The sequence below is a fragment of the Bos indicus x Bos taurus genome, chromosome 8, assembly GCF_003369695.1.
Source record: "Bos indicus x Bos taurus breed Angus x Brahman F1 hybrid chromosome 8, Bos_hybrid_MaternalHap_v2.0, whole genome shotgun sequence".
Taxonomy (NCBI): Eukaryota; Metazoa; Chordata; class Mammalia; order Artiodactyla; family Bovidae; genus Bos; species Bos indicus x Bos taurus.
In genome coordinates, this window is record NC_040083.1 from 101104562 (window position 1) to 101120973 (window position 16412).

The 16412-nt window shown below is 38.5% G+C and overlaps 1 protein-coding gene across 1 annotated transcript in view; it reads right to left on the reverse strand.

Annotated features, from left to right (window-relative positions):
- Positions 1-16412, reverse strand: part of SHOC1 (shortage in chiasmata 1) — a 78180-nt gene that overhangs the window by 6341 nt on the left and 55427 nt on the right. The window contains exons 21-22 of the mRNA XM_027550241.1: positions 14548-14669; positions 9659-9752 (exon numbers count right to left, since the gene is read on the reverse strand). Of these exons, the coding sequence (XP_027406042.1) occupies positions 9659-9752; positions 14548-14669 (216 nt within the window). The remainder of the gene's footprint in view (positions 1-9658; positions 9753-14547; positions 14670-16412) is intronic.

A 16412-nucleotide genomic window follows, 5' to 3' on the forward strand; every position in this document is an offset into this window, starting at 1 on the left:
GGGGGTCTCAGAGTCAGACACGACTGAGCAACTGAACTCAACTGAACTTAGATACAATTTGCTAATTTATCTATGTAAAATTCAGGATGTTTCATTTGTGAGGATAAACAATTTACTTTTCTTCTTTAAATGTTATATACTTATAGTTTCTAATTTTTGGAATTAAACTGTTTTTCTTAACTTCCATTTGGCATTTATTAGTATAGTCTTAGAGCAATATTGCATAGGAACCTGGAATGTCAGGTCCATGAATCAAGGCAAATTGGAAGTGGTCAAACAAGAGATGGCAAGAGTGAATGTCAACATTCTAGGAATTAGCGAACTGAAATGGACTGGAATGGGTGAATTTAACTCAGATGACCATTATATCTACTACTGTAGGCAGGAATCCCTCAGAAGAAATGGAGTGGCCATCATAGTCAACAAAAGAGTCCGAAATGCAGTACTTGGATGCAATCTCAAAAATGACAGGATGATCTCTGTTCGTTTCCAAGGCAAACCATTCAATATCACAGTAATCCAAGTCTGTGCGCCAACCAGTAACGCTGAAGAAGCTGAAGTTGAACGGTTCTATGAAGACCTACAAGACCTTTTAGAACTAACACCCAAAAAAGATGTCCTTTTCATTATAGGGGACTGGAATGCAAAAGTAGGAAGTCAAGAAACACCTGGAGTAACAGGCAAATTTGGCCTTGGAATACGGAATGAAGCACGGCAAAGACTAATAGAGTTTTGCCAAGAAAATGCACTGGTCATAACAAACACCCTCTTCCAACAACACAAGAGAAGACTCTATACATAGACACCACCAGATGGTCAACACCAAAATCAGATTGATTATATTCTTTGCAGCCAAAGATGGAGAAGCTCTATACAGTCAGCAAAAACAAGACCAGGAGCTGACTGTGGCTCAGACCATGAACTCCTTATTGCAAATTCAGACTTAAATTGAAGAAAGTAGGGAAAACCACTAGACCATTCAGGTATGACCTAAATCAAATCCCTTATGATTATACAGTGGAAGTGAGAAATAGATTTAAGGGCCTAGATCTGATAGATAGAGTGTCTGATGAACTATGGAATGAGGTTCGTGACATTGCACAGGAGACAGGGGTCAAGACCATCCCCATGGAAAAGAAATGCAAAAAAGCAAAATGGCTGTCTGGGGAGGCCTTACAAATAGATGTGAAAAGAAGAGAAGCGAAAAGCAAAGGAGAAAAGGAAAGATATAAGCATCTGAATGCAGAGTTCCAAAGAATAGCAAGAAGAGATAAGAAAGCCTTCTTCAGTGATCAATGCAAAGAAATAGAGGAAAACAACAGAATGGGAAAGACTAGGGATCTCTTCAAGAAAATCAGAGATACCAAAGGATCATTTCATGCAAAGATGGGCTCGATAAAGGACAGAAATGGTATGGACCTAACAGAAGCAGAAGATATTAAGAAGAGATGGCAAGAATACACAGAAGGACTGTACAAAAAAGATCTTCACGACCCAGATAATCACAATGGTGTGATCACTGACCTAGAGCCAGACATCCTGGAATGTGAAGTCAAGTGGGCCTTAGAAAGCATCACTACAAACAAAGCTAGTGGAGGTGATGGAATTCCAGTTGAGCTATTCCAAATCCTGAAGATGATGCTGTGAAAGTGCTGCACTCAATATGCCAGCAAATTTGGAAAACTCAGCAGTGGCCACAGGACTGGAAAAGGTCAGTTTTCATTCCAATCCCAAAGAAAGGCAATGCCAAAGAATGCTCAAACTACCGCACAATTGCACTCATCTCACACGCTAGTAAAGTAATGCTCACAATTCTCTAAGCCAGGCTTCAGCAATATGTGAACCATGAACTTCCTCATGTTCAAGCTGGTTTTAGAAAAGGCAGAGGAACCAGAGATCAAATTGCCGACATCCGCTGGATCATGGAAAAAGCAAGAGAGTTCCAGAAAAGCATCTATTTCTGCTTTATTGACTAGGCCAAAGCCTTTGACTGTGTGGATCACAGTAAACTGTGGAAAATTCTGAAAGAGTTGGGAATACCAGACCACCTGATCTGCCTCTTGAGAAATTTGTATGCAGGTCAGGAAGCAACAGTTAGAACTGGACATGGAACAACAGACTGGTTCCAAATAGGAAAAGGAGTACGTCAAGGCTGTATATTGTCACCCTGTTTATTTAACTTCTATGCAGAGTACATCATGAGAAACGCTGGACTGGAAGAAGCACAAGCTGGAATCAAGATTGCCAGGAGAAATATCAATAACCTCAGATATGCAGATGACACCACCCTTATGGCAGAAAGTGAAGAGGAACTCAAAAGCCTCTTGATGAAGGTGAAAGAGGAGAATGAAAAAGTTGGCTTAAAGCTCAACATTCAGAAAACGAAGATCATGGCATCTGGTCCCATCACTTCATGGGAAATAGATGGGGAAACAGTGGAAACAGTGTCAGACTTTATTTTTCTGGGCTCCAAAATCACTGCAGATGGTGACTGCAGCCATGAAATTAAAAGACTTACTCCTTGGAAGGAAAGTTATGACCAACCTAGATAGCATATTCAAAAGCAGAGACATTACTTTGCCAACAAAGGTTCGTCTAGTCAAGGCTATGGTTTTTCCTGTGGTCATGTATGGATGTGAGAGTTGGACTGTGAAGAAGGCTGAGCGCTGAAGAATTGATGCTTTTGAACTGTGGTGTTGGAGAAGACTCTTGAGAGTCCCTTGGACTGCAAGGAGATCCAACCAGTCCATTCTGAAGGAGATCAGCCCTGGGATTTCTTTGGAAGGAATGATGCTAAAGCTGAAATTCCAGTACTTTGGACACCGCATGCGAAGAGTTGACTCATTGGAAAAGAGTCTGATGCTGGGAGGGATTGGGGGCAGGAGGAGAAGGGGATGACAGAGGATGAGATGGCTGGATGGCATCACTGACTTGATGGACGTGAGTCTGAGTGAACTCTGGGAGTTGGTGATGGACAGGGAGGCCTGGCGTGCTTCGATTCATGGGGTCGCAAAGAGTCGGACATGACTGAGCGACTGATCTGATCTGATCTGATCTGAGTATAGTCTTTTCAGAGAAGGCAATGGCACCCCACTCCAGTACTCTTGCCTGGAAAACCCCATGGAAGGAGGAGCCTGGAAGGCTGCATCCATGGGGTCACTAAGAGTCAGACACGACTGAGCGACTTCACTTTCACTTTTCACTTTCATGCATTGGAGAAGGAAATGGCAACCCACTCCAGTGTTCTTGCCTGGAGAATTCCAGGGACAAGGGAGCCTGGTGGGCTGCCGTCTATGGGGTCCCACAGAGTTGGACATGACTGAAGCAACTTAGCAGCAGTATAGTCTTTTAAACATATTTGGTGTTTTATTTCATCTGTATTAGAAGAAAAGAAATTTGGATGTCACTAGTAATATTTAATATTTTCTTTTTTGTAGGTTAAACCTAATAGTTCTCAAGTAAAAATAAGAATGAAAGATATAGTGCAATATTTTTTAAAAACAAAGTTGAAAAATAAGGATGTTTATAGATTAATTTGACGCTGTATTAAAAAAGAAAAACATATTTTGGTTTAATATGTTTTTTGGAATTGTTCATCCAATCATGGCTTACTTGATGGTAAGATACCCCTGCCAATATGTATGTGTTAAAACTGCATGCTCAGTCACTCAGTCGTGTCTGACTCCGTGACACCGTGAACTGTAGCCCTCCAGGCTCCTCCGTCTATGGGACTGCCCAGGCAAAAATGCTGGAGTGGGTTGCCATTTCCTCCTCCAGGTGATCTTCTGACCCAGAGATCGAACCTGCATCTCCTGCATTGGCAGGTGGATTCTTCACCACTGAGCCACCTGAGAAGTGTTAAACTTAACTCTAAAAGGAGTTTTTAATACCCCCTACTTCCTATCTGTCACTTATGTTTTCCTCCATGCCCTTCTCTCTTCTGAAATGCCAGCCTTTTCCTTCCGCTTTCATTTCTATTTTTATCTTCTTCATCTTTTGGATTTTGTTTACAGAAAGATAATTAATTCATGGGTTAGCAGTCTAAAGTGGATGGAGAATACTGCCCTAAACAATCATATCTTAATAATATAAATATTCTCTCCAGTGGTAGAAACTTAAGAAACAAAGACTGTACAAACTTCACAAAAATAATTATGACATTTTCTTTTCTTTCAAAAGAATAACAAATACAAAGCAATGGACATGAGTTCGAGCAAATTTCTGGAAATCGTGAAGGACAGGGAAGCCTGGAATGCTGTAGTCCCTGGGTTCACAAAGAGTTAGATATGACTTAGTGACTGAACAATAACATATGCATACTAAAGAAGGACTTTCTTTATATTAAATATACAGAATACACAGAAATACACGGTTTGATTCCAGATGTATTTTATTAAAAGTTTTGGATGTTTTGAGAAGATCTGAGACATTTAAATATAAATTTTATTTTAAAGGGCATAATTTTATAATGGTAATGACTATTACCTATACTCTAGGGTGGGGATTCTGGAGCTCCTAGCTAGACTTTGGGAGATTCAAGAACCCCTGCCTAACATTGTTTTCAAAAATTTGCATATATGTATCTATACATTTTTCTACAAAGAGAGTTCGTAAGAAATTGATAGAACTTTTTTTGAATTTTAGAGTAAAATATGGGATGAAATACTAACAGTAAAATATTAGCAGTATTTTCTTTTAATTCAAGAAAATATATTTAAATTTTGCAATACTCTTTTTATGGCTAGGCTTTCCAAATGCTTGGCAATAAAAAAGTAATCCAACCTGATGGATTTTTTTCGGCCCTAAAGGCCAAAAATGCAAAAGGCCAAGAAATGCAAAAAAGCAAAATGGCTGTCTGAGGAGGCCTTACAAATAACTTGAAAACAAGAGAAGTGAAAAGCAAAGAAGAGCAAAGATATACCCATTTGAATTCAGGGTTCCAAAGAATAGCAAGCAGAGATAAGAAAGCCTTCCTCAGAGATCAATGCAAAGAAATAGAGGAAAACAATAGAATGGGAAAGACTAGAGATCTCTTCAAGAAAATTAGAGATACCAAGGGAACATTTCATGCAAAGATGGGCTTGATAAAGGACAGAAATGGTATGGACCTAACAGAAGCAGAAGATATTAAGAAGAGGTGGCAAGAATACATAGAACTATACCAAAAAAATCTTCATGACCCAGATAATCACATTGGTGTGATCACTCACCTAGAGCCAAACATCCTGGAATGCAAAGTCAAGTGGGCCTTAGAAAGCATCACTGCAAACAAAGCTAGTAGAGGAGATGGAATTCCAGTTGAGCTATTTCAAATCCTGAAGATGATGCTGTGAAAGTGCTGCACTCAATATGCCAGCAAATTTGGAAAACTCAGCAGTGGCCACAGGACTGGAAAAGGTCAGTTTTCATTCCAATCCCAAAGAAAGGCAATGCCAAAGAATGCTCAAACTACCACACAATTGCACTCATCTTACACGCTAGTAAAGTAATTCTCAAAATTCTCCAAGCCAGACTTCAACAATACATGAACTGTGAACTTCCAGATGTTCAAGCTGGATTTAGAAAAGGCAGAGGAACCAGAGATCAAATTGCCAACATCCACTGGATCATGGAAAAAGCAAGAGAGTTCCAGAAAAAACATCTATTTCTGCTTTATTGACTATGCCAAAGCCTTTGACTGTGTGGATCACAATAAACTGTGGAAAATTCTGAAAGAGATGGGAATACCAGACCACCTGACCTGCCTCTTGAGAAACCTGTATGCAGGTCAGGAAGCAACAGTTAGAACTGGACATGAAACAACAGACTGGTTTCAAATAGAAAAAGGAGTCTGTCAAGGCTGTATTTTGTCACCCTGCTTATTTAACTTGTATGCAGAGTACATCATGAGAAATGCTGGGCTGGAAGAAGCAGAAGCTGGAATCAAGATTGCTGGGAGAAATATCAATAACCTCAGATATGCAGATGACACCACCCTTATGGCAAAAAGTGAAGAAGAACTAAAGAGCCTCTTGTTGAATGTGAAAGAAGAGAATGAAAAAGTTGGCTTAAAGCTCAACATTCAGAAAACGAAGATCATGGCATCCGGTCCCATCACTTCATGGGAAATAGATGGGGAAACAGTGGAAACAGTGGCAGACTTTATTTTTTGGGGCTCCAAAATCACTGCAGATGGCGACTGCAGCCATGAACTTAAAAGATGCTTACTCCTTTGAAAAGAAGTTATGACCAACCTAGACAGCATATTAAAAAGCAAAGACATTACTTTGCCAACAAAGGTCTGTCTAGTCAAGGCTATGGTTTTTCCAGTAGTCATGCATGGATGTGAGAGTTGGACTACAAAGAAAGCTGAGTGCCAAAGAATTGATGCTTTTGAACTGTAGTGTTGGAGAAGACTCTTGAGAGTCCCTTGAACTGCAGAAGATCCAACCAGTCCATCCTAAAGGAAATCAATCCTGAGTGTTGAGTGGAAGGACTGATGTTGAAGCTGAAACTCCAATACTTTGGCCATCTGATGTGAAGAACTGACTCATTTGAAAAGACCCTGATGCTGGGAAAGTTTGAAGGCAGGAGGAGAAGGGGATGACAGAGGATGAGATAGATGGTTGGATGGCATCACCGACTAAATGGACATAAGTTTGAGTAAGCTCCGGGAGTTGGTGATGGACAGGGAGGCCTGGCCTGCTGCCATCCATGGGGTTGCAAAGAGTTGGACATGACTCAGCGACTGAACTGAACTGAAAAGCCAAAAGCCATATTACCAAATTATTCTAAAATAATATGTCTAGGTAACCCCCTTTAATGTAACAATGTCTTCAAGTAGGAGAATGGGAGGCTTGAGTATTGGTGATATATTCATAACAAAATTAGAGCAATTTGATCATATTTGTTTCTCAACTTTCATGGAAAAATGGACCTACTTTTAAGAGCATTAGGAAAACTTGAAAAGCTTTTGGAATAGTTGGAGTCAGGTAGGAAGAGACTTTCATTTGGAATGGATTGTGCCTGGGCAGTAATTCCTATTTCATCCCCAAATGCCTTCCTTGGAACATATACTTTGTAGGCCATGTCACTGTACCTGAATACTGTCACTTATTGGTATCAGATACCCCATGTAGAGAAGAATAAAACGATTCTCTAAATCATGTTTTGCACTGCTCACTATTAAGTGAAGAGAAAAGAGGCTGATTAAGTGGTGAAACCTCCCTTGAGTGAATAATTGAGAAATTTACATTTATTTAGGTAACTTTTCTGAGAATTGTATTTCTTTGTTAAAAATGCATCATAGGATCAAAATTATCTGGATTTTATTTCAAATAGATCATTTGATGATTTTCTTAACAGGTTCCGCTTTCCCTGAATTCTATTCAGTGGATGTTTGTGGAATATTTTTACTGTGTACAAAACACTGTGCTAGAATGCTATAGGTTTTACAAGGAAAAGGGCCTAGTTCTCATGGTTCAGAGTGGATGATACATGAATAAATACCTTATATTATAATAAAGATATGAAATATTATTTGGAGGATGGGAGGAGAAATTTATCTTGAGTATAATTGGGGAAAATTTTTTTAAAGGCAATAATGTTTAAAGGAATAGTATTTCTGGGGAAAGACAGGACAGAATCACATGGCTGAGAGGTGATAGTGTGGAGACATATTCAGGAAATGGTGAGTAGAATAATATCTTTAAGGATTCTAGGATTACTAGGGCTTCCCTGGTGACTCAGATGGTAAAGAACCTGCCTGCAATGCAGGAGACAGGATTTGATCCTTGGGTCAGGAAGATGCCCTGGAGAAGGAAATGGCAACCCACTCCAATATTCCTGACTAGAGAATTCCATAGACGGAAGAGCCTGGTGATGGGCTACAGTCCATGGGGTCCCAGAGAGTCAGACACAGCTAAGCTATGGGTCAAATTGTGGAGGAGTTTGAATCAGCTGTGGTCAACTCTATTTTGATGATGTAGGAGGCTGTAGAAGATCTTTTGAGCAAGACAATTCAACTCAACAACATATTTTTCAAGAGCTTGCTATGTAGGCTCTGCTTAGTGCTAGGAAGACAAAACAAAAAAACATATTCCCTTTCCTTTAGGAGCTTGCAGTCTCGGTAGTGAAGTATCACATCTGTATTTCAGAAATGTAATTGGTGTCAATATACATGATGCATGGGAGTGGGAAAAGAGTAGAACTAAGGAGATTAATTAGGAAAAAACTCCAAATACGAGGTGAAGGCCTTTATTTAGGGAAATAGCAATGGGAGTAGCAAGGAGAGGCATAATCTAGAGACGCTGCAGAGTTAAAGGGAGGATTTTGCTACTGATTAGCTTAGAATAGTAATGCCATAAACTAGGTGTAAAAATTAACAAAAATGTTAATTAAAATAGAGTTAGGAGACCAGAAGGAGGAGCTCTCATGTCCTACCATGACAGCAGAGTCCAGTAAGAAGAAAGACTTCCTCTTCTTTCCTGGCAAGAGTTCAGCCAATGAGAGACTGTCACAACTCCACTGATGAAAAGTCACTATACTTTGAACTCTGAACTCCTCCAATGGACTCTTTGTTTATTATAACTTTCCAACTTTCTTTTTCCCTCTTTAAAAGAGTTCCCTTCTCCTTTCTGGGCCTGGACTTGCACATGGTTTCCCATATTTCCCATGGTTTCTAATGTTGCAGACCCTAAATTGCAATTATTTGTTGATCCCATACAAACCCATTTTTACTGCGCAAATAACTGGCCATGTATTTGTTTTGCTGCTGCTGCTGCTAAGTCGTGTCCGACTCTGTGCGACCCCATAGACGGCCTCCTACCAGGCTCCCCCGTCCCTGGGATTCTCCAGGCAAGAACACTGGAGTGGGTTGCCATTTCCTTCTCCAATGCATGAAAGTGAAAAGTGAAAGTGAAGTCGCTCAGTCGTGTCCAACTCTTAGCGACCCCATGGACTGCAGCCCACCACGCTCCTCCATCTATGGGATTTTCCAGGCAAGAGTACTGGAGTGGGGTGCCATTGCCTTGGGGGAGGATACAAATTGTGTTTTGGATATGCAGAGTTTGAGGTACCTGTGGGATATTCATGTAGGCATTTCCAGTAGAATTCTAGAATATTGGTGCAGACTTTAAGAAAAGTTAGGAAAATGTTAAGGATTTTCTTAGACATGAAAGCTAAATTTGTGGGAAATGTCTGAGTTTATCAAAGAAAGAATATAAAGTGATAACAGTAGAGAACTGAGCCCTCCATTTGGAGAAACTATCTAAACGTCAGAGTGGGACATTGAACAAAGCCAAGAAAGAAGATTGATTAGAGATCACCAAGGTATTCCTCTATTCATATGTCATAAAATTTCTATTTTATAGTAGATATAAACAGTATATCTTCCATAAGTGAATATTTTTGATCAAGGGATATTTATTTTTATTCATATTCTGACATGTTTCCAAAAAATCTCAGAGGTAGAGACAAATTATGAATTTAAATTCATTAAAGGCTTTTAGAGTAGAAATTTAAGTTTAAAGAATATATGTTAATTTGAAAACCGTTCTTTATATGGCTTTCAATATTTTTTTAGTTTACCCATTTAATGTTTCTTCTCACAGGGCAGTTGAGTTTCATTATAATTTTGGTTTATGAAAAATACTCATGAACAAACATAGAAAAAGAATACCTTTACATCCAGTTCTTCTGATTTTAGCCCAGATGAAACCAAAGCTGCATAAATCAGTGCTAGGTGATGAAGAGTCTTTTCTGTAAGATGGTACCTAAAATATATATATATATATATATATATATATGTTATTATATTCTACTCATTTGATGTCTGATTGTACTTATTAAAAATTTATTTTATTTTCCACATGTCATAATGTCATATTTTTTGTCCACTCAGCACTCTTTTGTAAAAACAATTCCACCTCCTTTCTTCAATAGTACTGTTAAATCTAGAGAATGCTCTGTGTGGGGGGTGGGGGCGGGGTGGGGAGAAGTTTAACTTATCCTCTTACTGGCCCCAGGGATGGCTATGTGATTGAAACCTAGCCAAATAGAATACTTTATCTTCCTGGCCAAAGTATCAGGTTCAGATATGAACACATGACCAAAGTAAGAATAACTCGATTTCTCCCTGAGGCTTTTCCCTGAACTGTTGGGGGAAAAAAAACACTCTTTAAAATGATCATTATGTGACGTGATAGAAGTGTTAACTAACACCAAGGTGATAATTATAATTATATTGCAGTATATAAATACAGGGGCTTCTCCAGTGGCTCAGATGGCAAGGAATCTGCCTGCAGTGTGGGAGACCTGGGTTTGATCTCTGGGTTGGGAAGATACCCTGGAGAAGGGAATGGCTACCCACTGCGGTATTCTTGCCTGGAGAATCCCACTGACAGAGGAGCCTGTGAGGCTACAGTTCATTGGGTCGCAAAAAGTCAGACACGACTCAACGACTAAACGACAGCAACAAAACAACATATAAATATATCAAATCAACAGATTGTACTCCTTAAACTTACACAATCTTATAAATCAGTTATATCTCAATAATTCTTAAAAACACCCCTTTTTTCCTTCTATAGTTATTAAGCAGGTCAGATGTGACTCTTGAGCTGTGAGTGAATATTTCTATTACCTTTATCCACTTTAAGTACTCCAAGCAACAAAAAAGAAATTTATTGGTTCATAACACTATGGGTCCAGGAGAAGACATTGTTGGACCCAGGAATTCAAACCACGTCACTGAGGCAATGGCTTTCTTAATTTCCTGCCTCTTCCTTCATCTGCTGGCTTCTTTTCCAGGCAAGCTGTTTTCATAAGAGTGGCTGATAAGAGAGCCTGGCTCACTGTGCCTAAACTGTTTGTATGAACAATGTGGTTTCTATTGAACACTTGCTTTCTTTTTGGAGTCTAGAGTTTGTATTTGTGACTAGCTCTTAATAAATGCCCTGGGCACTCAGTGTCTGGTGAGATTCCTGATAGACAACATTTCACAAGTGTGGGCACAACTCGTTGCTGGGAAAATTAAGCATGTTCTGTGTGACTCTACTAGGAGAGGACTCTTGGAAGCTTCCTCCTAGTTTACCCTGGAATTTGCTCCATGCCCTTTCCCCCTTTGCTGAATTTGCTTTGTAACTGTTCACTGTAATAAATCATAGCCATGAGCACAAGAATATGCTCAGTGCTATGAATACTCCTAACAAAGCACCAAACTTGGGAGTTGTCTTGGGGATTCCTAGCACTTTTTCTCAAGCAAGAACTAATGGCATGAATGACTAAGGTAGTGATAACTGGAACAATTTATTTTGTAGTTTCAATTTTCCTCATTCGGTCAGTTAATTAAAATACTTTTAAAATGTTCCAATCTTCTAGAAATATAGAACTGAGATACCTAAAAGTCTGGAAAGAACTACATTTTAGAATAATATATTACTGTGAATAAGTGATAATTCTTCACATCCTGAACATAAATCTATCTCAGACTATACTTAATTAATTTTTTCATGAAAATCTGGATAAAAATAAGTGGAAATCTCCTCTTATCATCTCTTGTACTACATTTGCATCTCTAGGTGGATACCAATCTAAAAACAACTTAAAAAAATTTCAAATCAATTGTTTATCCAGAATACCTCCAAGTTCTTGATAAAACTTAAAATGCATTATAGCCTTTATTAATCTTCAAAGTGAAGATTTGAGACCTGAATAATTATTTTAATTTTTCAGTTCTGGTAGAAAGGAAAAACTAGGTTAAATGAGTGCTAGAGATTATTGTTTATAGAAGAAGGAATAAGAACCAAGTTGTTCATATTCTTACATTCTGACTTACACTTCTCCCCACATGATAATAGCTGTATATGAAGAGCTTGGTACAGTAAGATAAGCAAAAATGGAGTCAAACAAGAATGTTAAATAAGATATCTGTGCCTTATCTAATAACTAAAGAATATTTTTGAAACTTCTACTATGACTGATGTGGTATTGGTTACGTAGTATTGTAGGGATTAGAAAAGTGAATGACTAGTGTGCAGTTTAATTGGAAAGATTCATTCATTCAATCAAGAAGTATTTACCAAGAATCTATCATGTGAAAGCAACGTGGTCAGTGCTATAGGGCAAGGGCTCCAAAATGATAATATAAAACTAAACATGATAAATATCAAAGATGAGGAAAAAACAGGGAGCAAGGAGTTTGAAGGATGGAAAGTTTACAACTAAATATTGATCTGTATGCATGAGTGGAGGATACTGAAGAAAGGTCGAATAGAAAAAGTAGATTAGTCTTTAAAAAACGGGCCCAGTTTCACCAGATGAAATAGTTGGAGGAAGTAGGGACGATGGTGGGAGTTTCCCCAGTGACTAACCTGGTAAAGAACCCATCTGCCAAGCAGGAGTTGCAAGACACACGGGTTTGATCCCTGGGCTGAGAAGATCCCCTGGAGAAGGAAATGTCAACCTGCTCCAGTATTCTTGTCTGGAAAATTCCATGGAGAGAGGAGCCTGGTGGGTTACAGTCCATGGGGTCACAAAGAGTTGGACAGGATGGCGTGTGCATGCATATACAGGGAATATTGTAGAAAGATAGAACTGTATGAATAAAATTAGAAGTAGGAAAGCAAGGACCCTGTTTGCAAGCCAATGAGCAGAACTTCTGATTGAAATAGAAAGCAGTGAAAAGTACGCCTGAAAATATAGGTTGGGATTATATTCTGAAGATTTTGAATATTGGGGTGAATGGTCTATGTATTCAGTAAATAATGGGGAAATCATTGAAGGTATTTTATCAGGGCGAAATAATATGAGCCTGGTTGTGGGAATATTAATTGTGTGTATGACGGCTTATGGAGAGTAACACTGAGAGCCATCTGGAGGTGGGGAAACCATTGGTAGTTTGTTATAATTGTCCACATAAAATAATGAGAATCTGAATCAAAATGTTTGTAATACAGATAGAGTGAGGGGACAGATGAAAGAGAAAGTACTCTGGTTGAATCTATAGCATTTGTTTTCCAGTCTTGGTGACTAAAAGGGAGGCAATGGTCATAAATAGCTAAAGGAAAGAAAAGAGCAGATACTTTTTGGGCAGGAATAGAGAATATAGTGAATTCATACTATGTAAAATTTGAGAGCCTGTGGAATATCAGAATGGAAATATAATATGTAAAGTTAGAGACACATGTCAGAGATTTCAAAGAGAGACTACAGCTGCAGATACAAATACAGTAATTATATGCAGAAAGATGTTGACTAAAGCTATCGAGAGGATAAGATTTCTAATGGACAAAATAGAAGGAAAAAAAGAGATTTCAGATCTATTTCGAGACTGGGACAAGGAAGCAGAAGAGGTAAAGTCAGAGAAGAAATGGTGAGATAGAAGATCAGAAACATGCAAGTGCCATGGAACCGAAGAGTTTTGAGACAGAAGGCACTGACAATAGTCTTAAATACTTCAGGGCAGTGAAGTGGAAATATTTTTGGAGCTGATCATCAAAAAGCCACAAATAATGAGTGACCTCTGAGAGAGAGAGATCAGTATAGAGGTAGAGACAAAAGCTAGATTTCAAAGAGTAAAAGGAGAAAGTGAAAGCAGTACATTCATAAAACTCAGAATGAGGGAAAGGAGAGACACATGATGGTAACTAGAGCCAGTGTCTTGGCATGGGTTTTGGGGGTAATTTTTCAGTTAAGAGCATCAGTGGAAGAAAGTATAGTAAGATGCTAGTTAGTGTATTTTCACACGATTTTTAGGGAGGAGTGATTTAAGAATGACTTGTTAGATTGGTGCAAAAGTAATTGCTGTTGGTGCAGAAGAAATTGAGGTTAAGCAGTTGGTGCAAAAGTAATTGTGGTTCAAAAGTAATTGCGGTTGGTGCAAAAGTGATAATAATTGCGTCTGGAACAAAAGTAACAGGTTGGTGCAAAAGTCAACTGCAATTATTTTTGGACCTCAATTACTGTTGCACCAACTGCAATTTTACTTTTGCACCAACCTAATAACAGATGGGAGAAGGCAATGGCACCCCACTCCAGTACTGTGGCCTGGAAAATCCCATGGATGGAGGAGCCTGGTAGGCTGCAGTCCATGGGGTCGATAAGAGTCGGACATGACTGAGCGACTTCACTTTCACTTTCCACTTTCATGCTTTGGAGAAGGAAATGGCAACCCACTCCAGTGTTCTTGCCTGGAGAATCCCAGGGACGGAGAAGCCTGGTAGGCTGCAGTCCATGGGAGTCACACAGAGTTGGACACGACTGAAGCGACTTAGCAACAATAACAGATGAGTCCAGAATTAAAAATGAACAAAAAGTGAAACACTTAAGACAACAAATTCTTAGTGAGGAAAAGGAGGGGAAGATGATTTGTTCTATTTCCAGGGGAAATAGATCATCTCCAAAATTCTGATTTGTCTTCCTATGGACTTGCTTCCACCTTGAGAATCCCTTACTTAGAGCAAACTAGGTGAACAAGAGGAAAATTGACATAGCTACTTTTGTTCAAAGAAGAAGACTGAATAACTTAACAGATATATATGTGACTTTGGATGGAGAAGTGTTACTTACTCTGAGTTTAATGGCTTTTTGGCATATAAAATTATCCAACAATAGCTGTACTGGAATGATAATGCCATCAGTCTCATAATGATATTGTCTGATGCCTTCTCACAGTTTAATTCTTCTAGGTCCTACCAGAAAATAAATAAAAATATTCACTAGGTTGACCAGTTCTTATAAAATTATTGTTATTATATTTCAAGAACCTATAATATATAAATTATAACTTGAGAAGAAGCATGGGTATGGGCTTTTTATGGAAAAATGAAAGTCATACTGAAAGCAGTAGGGGAAAAGCTACAATAGATGTAAAACCGTTAATGACGGCCTCAGCTAGGAAGGTTCATGAACCTCCCAAAGTCCTAGACAGGAAGAAAGCAGCCTACAGAGTGCTCCTATTTGGGCAAAATCCTCTGTAGACTGGGATCTGACTACTCTTAAGGACAAAACCCTGTGGGATGATCTGTACTGAATACTTATTTAAGGAAGATGAAAATGCAGCTAATAGATTTATTGGAATTTTTGCTGATGATCTAGAATCCCTTATCTCCTTTAACAAAATTAATTTTTGATAGAACAAATAATTCAGAAAGTGTTTTACTCTAACAGTAAATTATGTAATGTAAACGAGGATTAAAATTTTTCCCAAACAGGATATCCCTCCCACAAATAATTGTTATTTAAGAAATTTAAATATGTAAGACACAATATCCTATAAGAACTCTTCTAACAGTTTTTTGTTTCTGTCATATAATTCTTACATTATTATATTTGCTTGTCATCAGACTTCTACCTTAATGTATACTCCATACCATCAAACTGGTTTCTGCTCTCCAATCCCACACTATTAAATTAATTGTAATTTGCATTCCAATCAAGCAAACATATCAGGGAGATTCATATACCTTAAATTAAAAAATATATGAATTTTTAAAGAAATCTTCTCTCTCTTTTAAAAAACTGCCTTATTTATAGTCAATCCCCACTTTAGAGGAAATCTCATATTATCAGTTACAGACTAGTATGTTACTTCCTTTTAAGAAACAGTGGCTAGAATTTGATTTTTAAAAGTTTTAACACTATAATTATTCTATAAATGTATTTTAAAATAGGTCAGTACATAATATTAAAGATTTTATATTTGCTCTATCTTCTTAAAGTATGTTAAAAAAGCTGGAATCAAGATTGCAGGGAGAAATATCAATAACCTCAGATATGCAGATGACACCATCCTTATGGCAGAAAGCGAAGAACTAAAGAGCCTCTTGATGAAAGTGATAGAGGAGAGTGAAAAATCTGGCTTAAAACTTAACATTCAAAAAACTAAGATCATGGCATCCAGTCCCATCACTTCATGGCAAACAGATGGGGAAACAATGGAAACAATCACAGACTTTCTTTTCTTGGGCTCCAAAATCACTGCAGATGCTGTCTGCAACCATGCAATTAAAAGGTGCTTGCTCCTTGAAAGAAAGGCTATGACAAACTTAGACAGCATATTAAAAAGCAGAGACATTACTTTGCCGACAACGGTCCATCTAGTCAAAGCTGTGGTTTTTCCCATAGTCATGTATGGATGTGAGAGTTGGACCATAAAGAAAGCTGAGTGCCGAAGAATTGATGCTTTTGAACTGTGGTGCTGGAGAAGACTCTTGAGAGTCCCCTGGACTGCAAGGAGATCAAACTAATCAATCCTAAAGGAAATCAGTCCTGAATATTCATTGGAAGGACTGATGCTGAAGCTGAAGCTCTAATACTTTGGCCACCTGATGCAAAGAACTGACTCATTAGAAAAGACTGGTGCTGGGAAAGATTGAAGGCAGGAGGAGAAGGGGACAACAGAGGATAAAATGGTTGAATGGCATCACTAGCTG